Genomic DNA, 11559 nt, shown 5'->3' on the forward strand with positions numbered 1-11559 from the left:
TCCACAGGTTTCTTGGTGTCCCGATTTCAGAGCAGGCCCAAACATCACGCCACAGATGCAATAAGGCAAAGTGTGTGGGATAAAATCTTTTTTACTTTCGATGAGCAGGACGTGGATCCTGTTAGGTAATGTTTCCTGTGGCACTCGATGCGACATGCCTCGTTCGCCTGCTCACGTGGATCGGAGACTCGGGGTAAGGATCTTGTCCAAGGATATTTGTACCTCCTGAGCTGCTCTCTGGGTGACGTTGAAGGGTGGACATTCTTAAATTTGGGTGGGTCAATGAAATGGTCATTTTGGTTGGTTCTAATGATGGGTTATACACAGAAATGTGCTTGTTGCATTCTTTTGAAAGCTTATTCGCGCTGTGTGCTGGACTGTGTTTGGAAACAAGAAGCAGGCAGACAGCAGTAACATTCTTGTAATTATTACAAATAAATGCCAGCTGTAGTTGTTTGTATAGACTGGCATCGATTTAAAAGACTGCATGTGTAAGTATGACTTTATTCCTCACTCCAAAAAGTTCAGAGAAGAATCAGGATGACATGAAGAGCCAGAAGATGATGACACAGCCAGCAGAAGAACTGTGGCAAGCTCATCATATTCAGTTCCTTTATTATGAGTTAATTTTTTTTATAGTAGGAAAAACAAAAGAATACAATTCTCAAGAGAATGAGGAAATCCATCAGCAGACAGCTAAAGATCTCACATGACTAATGTCCATCCATCCATCTTCTTCTGCTTATCCGGGGCCGGGTCGTGGGGGCAGCAGCCTAAGCAGAGAAGCCCAGGCCTCCCTCTCCACAGCCACCTCCTCCAGCTTATCCGGGGGAACACCGAGGCGTTCCCAGGCCAGCTGAGATATAATCTCTCCAGCGTGTCCTGGGTCTGCCCCGGGGCCGCCTCCTGCCCCGAACACCTCACCCAGGAGGCATCCATGTCAACTAATGTCAACACTGTTAATCATACATACGACATTAAAAGAAATAATTCTTTGTTTTGCACTTTAATATTTTGGAACAACACAACTTATTTTCTTTGAAATAAAGCGTGCAAACTCTTTTTGCTTACTAAACTAAAATTGCTCATGCTTGCAGTAGATGCTTCCTCAGTGACACCTGCAGAGCTCTGGAATCTAAGCTTTCACTGCCTCGTGCACATTCGTGTTCCTTCATGCTGACTAAGATCGTTCACAGGAGCCTAACTGATCAAATGTTGAATGTAAAAGCAGAAATGGAAATCATAAACCCTGGACTTCAAACCGAAGCCTGCGTGAAAGTGCCAACAACTGCAGCTCCTGTAGTCATTCCCCACAGACTCAAATTTCAGATGTGAAAATGACTTGTAAAAAACAGTTTTGGTGTCTATTGTTTGTTGTTGAGGCTTAAAGTTAGGGCAGATGTACCAACATCTGCAGTCTGCATGGCCCTACTTCTGCTAACATGGTGAAATTGAAGTCTCTGCTCGGATTGAGGCTTTAGAGCATGTTTCAGGGGAAAGGATACACCACTTTTCAAGAGTTTATTGTCACTTTATTATTTTTAAATTTATTTACAGAAAGCACATTTCTTTATATTTAAAATAAAAATTTGATGATACATATTTTGAAATGCTTTTATAATATTTGTGTAGGTGTACAGAGGCCCATTCAGCAGATATGTTCCAGTGGAACCTCCTGATCTATGTTCATCATGGTAAAGACTGCCTGAGCTTTAGAAAAAAACTGTTGTCAAAAATATCAGCACAGCAGTTTGCAGCTGTGCTGAAGGATGAGGCGGTCAGTTAAGAGCAAGAAAACCGTTACTAGTTTGATTCCAGCTGCAGACACGAATCCGTTCAAGGTTGCGTCTGGCATAAAACTGTCAGTCATCTCAGAACACGCAGAGGCGAAGCAGCAACAAAGAGCAGCTGTTAAATCTCCAGATCTGGTTGCACTTTCAAATCTCTCTCTCTCACTTTAATGACCAGAACTGAAACTTGTCGGTGTGGTCCTGTTCTTCTAAATGAATGTAGAAAATATTCATAAAAGGTCCTTTTTAGAATTCTTTTGACTAATTGCGTCCTTCAGAAGAGTTATTCTGATCACAATAAAAGGAGAAGGTCCTGTATGTGCAAAGCCCAGGTCATGGTGTCGTTGCTGAACGAGCCGCTCTGGGATTCTGGGCAGAGTAGTAAAGAAAACGTTTCCCACCAGTATTGGTTGGATGCTCACACCGATGCTAAAGTAGTGCTCCTTTAGAACCTGCTTGACTGCTGCTGTTGATTGGTGGCAGCTTTGTCTTTGCTTTTATTCCAGGTTTGTCCCTCCACATGTTTCTGATCATCGCGTGCAGCCTGTTATTGTTATCACTAACACAAGAAAAGACATAATGATCCACATGGTGGTACGACCCGTTGTTGTTGTCTATGTGTGGAAACATTGTTTGAGGGCAGTCTTATTATTTTTGCATCTTTGGAAGTACTGAGCGGATGCAGTGTACTAGTCCCTGTAAAGAAGACACTCCCTATGTAGTACTGATGGCCAACCTCTACTCATCTACTCTGAGGCTTCTGAACTGGTTTGATAAATTACTGAGGCGCTGCTTGAGTTTACGCTGAGAGGAATCGTATTGATTTGTCAGCTTTCGAAATTTTGCTGACATGATTTCGAAACGGGCTTCAATCTGATCGACTTTGTTCTCCAAGTCTTTAGCATCGGTAGCAGCGACAAGCGACTCATCTATGAGATTGTCTTTCATCAGAATGGCCCTTCCTTTCTCCTCCAGAGCATTCTTAGCATCAGGATACTCTGTTAGTGCCTCCATGAGATCATCTTTGGACAGGGCAAAGAGATCAGAATAGCCCACGCTTCGAATGTTAGCTGTTCTTCGGTTACCTGCCTTACTACCTTTGATCCCAAGGATGCTGATTTCTCCAAAATAAGCTCCGTCACTAAGGACCACAAACTGGGTAACGCCATCATCTGCTACTACAGCGAGCTTTCCTTCTTTGATGATATACATTTCCCTACCAATATCCCCTTTCTTACAGATGTAATCCCCAGGACTGAAAACTTGAGGCTGAAGCTTCAGGACCAACTCAATAAGCAAACCAGCTTCACAGTCTTGAAAGATGCGCACTTTTCTTAGGGTTTCCAGATGTACGTTAATGGCTATCTCTGCCTTCAGCTTGTCTGGCAGATTTTTTAACACTTGCTTTTCATTGCAGGTTTTCCCCTCAGTCCACAGGTAGTCAAACCACTTCACCACCCTCACCTCCAAGTCTTTAGTGACCTTTCGAAATTGCATGTACTGCTTGATAGAGTCAATCTTCGCCTGGAACTCTACACGTGCAGCATTCATGTTGGAGATCATGGCTCCAACATTTCCAACAATTGTTGCAAAGATCAAAACCCCAGTAAGAAAGTCAACCACGACAAAAAAGTATTCAACGTCTCGGACCGGCGGTGGTGTCTCACCAATAGTGGTCAAGGTAAGAGTGGACCAGTAAAAGGAATAAATGTACTGTCTGGACAGCTGAGAAAACTCTGGGTTTGTCGGCCCGGGGTAGACCCATGTGTCTGACCCAAAACCAAGTATTTTTGAGATGGCAAAGTACAGGCACCCATTCCAGTGGATGATGATGATGATGTAAAGTACAAGATTAGCGATTCGGAAGATGTTTGGAAAATTGGTTCGCGTTTCAGTCCGGTCGAAGAACTCAAAGAGACGGCCTAACCTAAACAGCCGGTTGAACCTCCACTCTGGGTTGTTGATTCCAATATAGAAGAAAACAATGTCAGTAGGAATCACTGATAACATGTCTAACTTGAACTGGGGTGTCTTCATGTACTTTTCCTTCAGGATCTTTGCATCCTTTACAACAAGTCCTTGCTCCAGAAAACCTATTGACAAAGAAGAAAACGATAATCATTATCATATACTGTATTGAAGATTTTATATAATGACAAACTGAAAATCTTAGGTTTCCATCAGTACCTGTCCTGGCTCTCACAAAGATGTCCATGCAGTAGAGGGCATCTGACACATAGTCCAAAACCAGCCAGAGTGTTGAATTTTGATACTGTAGCTCATTAAAACAAGCTCTGTATGGAAACAAACCATGACTGAGACCCATGAACACTAACAACGATAAGAGAAAATACTAAATACATGAATTCAAACCTTGCCACCAGGAACATCAGATTGTAGAACACTGGGACAGCTATTGTGAGCAACCAGTAGTAATACATATCCGTGGCTGGGTCCATGATCCACACCTCCTTCCTAAATGAGAAGAAGTTCCCTTTTAATAAAAGTATGTATTTTTTTTTTAATTAAAAAAAGTTAGAAATGCAATGTGAGCTTAATTTTGGCAGTAGTCACAGCCGATCTGCAGCCTGGTCATGGATAAAGTGTATATTACCTAACTGATTGCAGAGTAGTTTCTGGAGGTTTCAAGGAGGTAATGTGCACATGCAAAGAAAGCAGTCTTACATATTTGTTTAATATGTGCGTTGAAGGACATGTCCTGGTCAAAAATGACTCCAAGGTTCCTCACAGCGTTACTGGAGGCCAAGGTAATGCCATCCAGAGTAAGAATCTGCTTAGATACCATATTTCTAAGCTTTTCAGGGCCGAGTACAATAACCTCAGTTTGATCTGAATTAAGAAGCAGAAAGTTAGTATCGACAGTATCGAACGCTGCACTGAGGTCTAGCAGGACAAGCACAGAGATGAGTCCACTGTCAGAGGCCATAAGAAGATCATTTGTAACCTTCACTAAAGCTGTTTCTGTGCTGTGATGAGCTCTGAAACCTGACTGAAACTCTTCAAATAAACCTCTGCAGATGATCTGTTAGCTGTTTGACAACTACTCTTTCAAGGATGTTTGATATAAAGGAAGGTTGGAGATTGGCCTATAATTAGCTAAGACTGCTGGGTCTAGAGATGCTTTTTGAGTAAAGGTTTAACTACAGCCAGCTTGAAGGCCTGTGGTACATAGCCGATCATTAGAGATAGGTTGATCATATTTAAGATCGAAGCATTAATTAATGGCAGGACTTCTTTGAGCAGTTTTGTAGGAATGGGGTCTAAAAGACAAAACTTTACTTTGAAGGCAAACAGCCTCTGTTTCCATTTTGTGCACCATTCTTCAAAATCTGTACATAAAATAAAATAAATAGATAAACTTTTTGAATGCTAGATTTGAAATTACACCCAAAAGCAAAGATAAAATTGTCTGGATGTTCCTTTAACATAACATTAAGTTTTGAGCAGTATGATTAAAATGGTATCATGAGCGGTAGTCTCTTTTTTTGTAAACTGTATATTGAACCATTGGTGGACTCTGCAAACTCTTACGTGGATAACCTTTGCTCATATCCACGCAACCTTTTCTCTAATAGAGATTTAATTATTTCAGGCGTAATATTATGAAATTCACAATATTCCTGTTTGTTACATCCCCAAAAAGTATGGTGTACTTACAGTTCTTCCTTTTTATCATCCTTTTTGGCGTCCTTTTTATCATCCTTCTTTTCGTCCTTCTTTTCGTCCTTTTTGTCGTCCTTTTTGTCGTCCTTTTTGTCGTCCTTCTTTTCATCCTTCTTTTCGTCCTTCTTTTCGTCCTTTTTGTCGTCCTTTTTGTCGTCCTTCTTTTCATCCTTTTTGTCGTCTTTCTTTTCATCCTTTTTGTCGTCCTTCTTTTCATCCTTTTTGTCGTCTTTCTTTTCATCCTTTTTGTCATCCTTCTTTCTGTAATGTTCATAAACAGGTAGGGGATGTACTCTTAATATCCTCTGTATTCCTGACATTTTCATCATCTTCTATCTCCTCCTGTGTCAGAATCATCCTCTTCAACCTTATTTATATAGCATCAAATCACAACAACAGTTGTGGCACTTGGGTGACTGTTGACACAGTAGCCCAAAAAGCTTCTAATAACTGGCGGAAGCTCAGAAATGATGTGCTTGTCGAGGGATGCGTCCTGTCTTTAACCCCAGTGATCACCAGACACCATGACGCCTGAATGACAGTTAACGGTTTGAAAGTCTACTAGTATAAAAAGTCAATGCATGAGAATAAAAGAGCATTAAATTCAACTGAGCTCCTTTAATACAGTCTCAGTATATTGAGAGTAAATGTCATTAACGAGGGAGCTGAGAAGGTCACATTGACATGCTAAATGCTTCTTGACACACTTCTAGTTTTTGTCCCACATTTAGTTTGTTTGATCTCTCTAAATAAAGTCCTAAACTCAGCCCTTACACTCCACCTGAGGGCGGCCTCTAGTCTAACTCAAGAATAACACACATCTCTGTCACAAACATCCTACGCTGCCTTCGATGGCGACGATACGTTTAGCGATGAGACCTCTGCTCACTGATTGCTCAGCCCCAAATCAGACCCTCATCTGAACCACAGGTTTGACACAGCACTGATTCAGCTGCCTGAACTGAAAGGTTTGTGGACAGCTGTAGAATCTGTACACGGACGTGGAGAATGTCTGACTCATCAGTGAGATGAGAATAAAGACGTGTGAGAGGACGTCATCTTACCCGTCATTGTTGTTGCAGTTGTTTGTGTTCTTTGCGGCGAGGACCCGTTGAACATCGCTGCAAGATCGGTAAATCATTGCATGGATTTGCGACCAAGGAACAATTTAAGAATAAGCGCGGTCATAACGGGCAGCAGGAAACCAACCATGAGAAGATAAACACATCACACACAAAGGCACACACACAGGTTAATTATGAGACTGTAACTGGGGTTTGAACACATGTGAATAATACAAGATCATCTGTAAATACATGCAACACGTGTCAGCGTGTCCACAGTGGGTACATGAGTGGCACAACACAGGAAACCACTTCACTTGTGTTTCCTGACATAAAGACGGTAGCAGTGCCACCCTGCTCTCTTCTCTTTTGTATTGCATGTGCTCTTCACTGGGACAGCTCCACTAATTCCTTCACACTCTGCTCCACGCTGCTTCGTTTTATTCAGCTTTGTTGTGTCAGAGCCTGGAATCAGATTCCTTCGTCCTCTGCTGTGTTGGCTGTGTCTGACTGAGTACGTGGAAATCTAATTGTCAAACAACTGAAGCTAGTTGTGTTTTTATCACTTTTGAAAACAGCATATTGATGTTGAGTCCATTCAGTATAATAATGTTCTGTTGCAGCTTCGGGTTGAAAGCTCACCTGTTCCCCACGGCGCCGTCTCGTCTGCTGAGGACGGGCTCCGCAGGGCCGACGCTGCTTCTTCCAAAGTGCATCCTTGAAGACTACCTCGAATGAAAAATCCAAGTGACATACTGGATTACAGGAAAACACGACCTGCACTGAGCCTGTTTCACCGGGTCCAAAGCTGCATACAGGCTCTGAGGTCAAAGGACACTTTGCTCATGTGCTGTCGTAATTAAAGTGTGAGCACAATGAGCACTTTAAATAGAAGTAAATAACTTTGTACTTTTTGAAGCCAAAGTCCCACATTCACAGCACTCGTTGGGCTTGGTAGTGTGATTGAATTCAATTCAGTTCATTTTATTCACACAGCGCCAAATCCCAACAACAGTCACCTCAAGGCGCTTTATATTGTAAGGTAGACCCTACAATAACACACACACAGAAAACCCCAACAATCATGTGACCCCCTATGAGCAGCACTTTGGCAACAGTGGGAAGGAAAAACTCTCTTTTAACAGGAAGAAACCTCCAGCAGAACCAATAAAAACTAATGATTCAGTGCAGAGAGGTCTATTAACACATAGTGACTGAAGAAGAAACTCCCAGTGCATCATGGGAATCCCCAGCAGCCTACACCTATTGCAGCATAACTAAGGGAGGATTCAGGGCCACCTGGTCCAGCCCTAACTATATGCTTTAGCAAAAAGGAAAGTTTGAAGCCTAATCTTGAAAGTAGAGATAGTGTCTGTCTCCTGAATCCAAACTGGAAGCTGGTTCCACAGAAGAGGGGCCTGAAAACTGAAGGCTCTGCCTCCCATTCTACTTTTAAATACTCTAGGAACAACAAGTAGGCCTGCAGAGCGAGAGCGAAGTGCTCTAATAGGGTGATATGGTACTACAAGGTCATTAAGATAAGATGGGGCCTTAGTTAGGTGTGTGATGTGATTTTATGTGATTTTCAAATGCAGTTTGATATGACTGCAGCACAGACGTGGTGGTGATTGCATAGAGATTGCTTGGTTTTGGGGTCTTTCTAAGAGTCACATAGTTAGTAGTTAGCGGTTACAGTTAGCAGTAAGTGTATTTCATACTCTTCAGTTGAATGTGCTTCTTTCAACATTAAATCATGCGTTGTAAAAACAAATGTGGACTTGTGTACTAAACATGTCAAACAGACAGAAATTATATCGGAGCAGCTGAGACACATTTTCTCTAAACACCGGGTCTCTGTGGCTTTTAAACCCCAAAACACGCTGCGCCAAAAACTGGTCCAGCCCAAGGATCGGGTCCCCGACACAAACAGAGTAACACAGTGTACGCTGTTAAGTGCAGGAGGAGTGCCAGGATTTATACATCGAGGAAACCAAACAAGCTCTGGCTGAGAGGATGGACCAACACAGCAGAGCCACCTCGTCAGGCCTGGACTCTGCAGTCTATTTACACCTACAGGCCAGTGGACTCTTTCAATGATGCTGATGTAACATCCTGGACAGGGAGGAACGCTGGTTTGAGGGCGGAGTCAAGGAGGCCATTTACGTGAAAAGGAAAAGACCATCTCTGAATGGAGGAGGGGCCTAAGGGTACATCTGTCACCATCTTACAATGCTGTGATTGCAGCCATTCCCCAACTCTCTGTGAATGGGACTCATGGTTATTGATCAGTGATTGTTGATCAATGGTCATGAGAATTTGCGCAATTATGATTAAGGAGCTGACCTCCCAGCCCATTGTTGCTTCAGTGGGCTGGTTTCAGTCATTATGCAAATGTCCTGTTTATAAGTCTCTGCAGTCAGCTGAGACTGAAGACGTCACCTGATGATGACGAAACGTTTCTCCCACTGAAAACATCCAGATGAACAGAATCAACTTCTGGGAGAAATGAGTACAAACTGCATAAAGAGATAAATGCACCACAACTCCCACAGCAGGGCAGTGATCCCAATCACACCACCAAAGTCACCACAGAGGTTTGAGGATGAATAAGTGGAAGATATGTGTGTGAATGGGTAAATGAGGCATGCTGTGATACAAATCATCCATAGCCAGTACCTGTTGCCAAGGATGTTCAGCAGCATATTCTGTTTTATGTGACTTGTTTCTGTCTGGAAACTATAAATAATGTTTTCTATCTATTCTGTATCCACCGCCCCAAACGTGTCAAAGCAAATGGTTGGATGTTATTTCCTGTTAAAAATGTTTTTTCTTCTCACTGTAACCAAGTGCTTGCTCAAAAGGAAGCTGTCCGATTGTTGGGGTTTTCTCTGTGCTGTGATTTAGATAAAGACAGCCTGTGGAAAAGCCTCACAGACTAATAATAACGATTATGTAAGTAGTGGTATATAAATAAAACTGAACCAAATGTTGAAATGTGAAATTATAAACTGTGGCGTAGTTTCATTGTTTCATTTCAAACCTAAGAAGCAGAAACGTCCGAACACATCTGACCTCAGCTCTAGAAGCTACTCTGTGCCTGCAGTTATTAGAGAGCATGGTGATGAAGTCTGTGGCTGATGACACACAAAAAGGTCTGATAAACAGAAACATTTGCAGCCTGGGCTTCTACATATTTCATTTCATCCTTTTTTCTGTAGAAAATCTGTTGCATTCACATGAAATCAGAAGAGGATTCAGCAACAATGTTGTGACCAGAGTCTGCGTTTAGTTTACGGAGCAGCAGATAAAGAGCTCCTCTCTTTATTTAGCCTCGTTGGCTCTGCATGGTTCTTCTTTAGCACCGTTGACTCAAATCCCTTCACTCCCAGATCACAGCAGCTAAAATTAGAGTTTCAACCTGACATTTAAGCTCTAACTCTGGGCAGTTCTGCAGTTGTCTTTGTGCGATCACAGCCACTTCTTATTGTGTAAACTTACCTGAATGTGAGAGATGATGATGCTGAGCAGCTTCCACCTGTGAAGGGAATTGAAGATGAGCGTGGAATAAATCCCACGTCGCTCAGGTTTGTTTTCTCCTTCAAGAACCGAGCCGAGGACACCTGCTCACATACTTCTAATGCAAGTCACTGCAGAAAACCAGAGTCATGCTTTATGGTGGATGAGCTTTTCCTGTGGTGTGGGAGACTTTCTGCTTCTTGTGCACTCCGCACCACCTGCAGAAGACGGAGGGAGGGGGAGGAGGCGGAGGGAGGGGAGACATGAAGGAGTCGTTTTCCCTGCATACAAGAATCACCAGACAAAGAGCTGGCGACACCGTCTGTGACAAACCATCGTTTTTGTGGACTTTGTGAGTCCTGACTTCACAGAACTCGCACTGATCGTTTTACTGAAAGCCTTGAACAGGCGTCACTCCAGCAGTGTGACATGAACAGTGTGTGTTAGTGCAGCGGAGGCTTCAGTGTGTACTTACAGTTTGCTTATGAAGCCAATCCCACTGTGACTGTAGCTTGTGCTGGTGTAATCTTCATACATTCAAATGTTTTGACAGCATTTCCTGCAGGTAGAGAGTAGAGGCATATCAAAATAAAGACTTACTCTTTATTTTTATCCCTTCCAGTCTGAGTAAATCCTCTTACTGCGTGGACGGCTAAATTAAAACATCAGACTCCACCTGCAGCCGACGGAGGAGCAGGACCTCCTGCAGCCTGCTCTAATCTGAGCTGGACCGCGAGCTCGCTCACCGTCTGTGCTGCTCGAGTGAGAGCAGCTGCAGAGTGGATGTGACGGCTGCACAGGACAGTCAGTCATCATCTGACTGAGGTCTCCATCAGTGAGGTAGTGGCTGTGTCTGTGGCTTCACATGAGGAGATGCAGCTGTCACTGAAAGACGTGCTCGTGTGTGTGTGTGTGTGTGTGTGTGTGCTTAGCTGCAGCCACTCAGATTAGGAGCTGTAAATGAGATTGGAGTTAAGCTGTTGATGCCTTCTGGCAGACGAAGAAGAAGAAGTGATGATCAGAGTTCATGTGTCTAGTGCGGAACAAAATCTGTAAAAGCTCAGGCAGAAAACGCTTCATGGCCGACCAACAGCTCACCACGACACACTGCTATAGAGGCCGTGTCTGTGCCATATGCACACTGATGTGCTGGGTACCAATAAACAAAGCGCTGCAGCTCAAATGAAACTAAGTGTGAGGCCTGGTGCAACTATCAACAGCTGGTTTGTACAAGCAGACAGGGCTCACTGTCATCTCTCTGCTAATTCCCAGACCTGCTGATGTGTTAACAAGCTGCTGACAGCCACTCATCTCACTCACCAATTAAATTCATTACAGCCTCAGTGGCAGCTCTACCTGCGTCCCCAGAGGAGCATCCTGCAGCATCATCATGTGCCTTCATACGAGACCTTCCAGCTTTACAGAAACAAGAAAACATAGTCTAAATAATCAGCACAGCTGAACACACACAGTCTGTGCTGCCAAGAACACAGGTTCAACCTGGT

The 11559-nt window shown here is 43.2% G+C and overlaps 1 protein-coding gene across 3 annotated transcripts; it reads right to left on the minus strand.

Annotated features, from left to right (window-relative positions):
* Positions 1–7: 7 nt before the first annotated feature.
* LOC309700922 (cyclic nucleotide-gated channel alpha-3-like) lies at positions 8–11559 on the minus strand. Of its 3 annotated transcripts, none has more exons than XM_082524842.1 (9): positions 11375–11559; positions 10526–10613; positions 10037–10272; positions 7181–7263; positions 6539–6595; positions 5469–5735; positions 4164–4265; positions 3978–4084; positions 8–3883 (listed from the first exon to the last, which is right to left on the minus strand). In XM_082524842.1, the coding sequence occupies exons 4-9, from the start codon at positions 7252–7254 to the stop codon at positions 2529–2531; spliced, it is 1962 nt and encodes a 653-aa protein (XP_082380968.1). In that variant the 5' UTR covers positions 7255–7263; positions 10037–10272; positions 10526–10613; positions 11375–11559; the 3' UTR covers positions 8–2528. The 3 variants fall into 3 exon arrangements, with proteins under 3 accessions (XP_082380968.1, XP_082380966.1, XP_082380967.1); XM_082524840.1 differs by having other exon boundaries at positions 7181–7267; XM_082524841.1 differs by lacking the exon at positions 11375–11559 and adding an exon at positions 10731–10937 and having other exon boundaries at positions 7181–7267.

The sequence above is a fragment of the Aulonocara stuartgranti genome (genome assembly GCF_965226115.1).
Source record: "Aulonocara stuartgranti genome assembly, chromosome: 23".
In the NCBI taxonomy this organism is placed as follows: Eukaryota; Metazoa; Chordata; class Actinopteri; order Cichliformes; family Cichlidae; genus Aulonocara; species Aulonocara stuartgranti.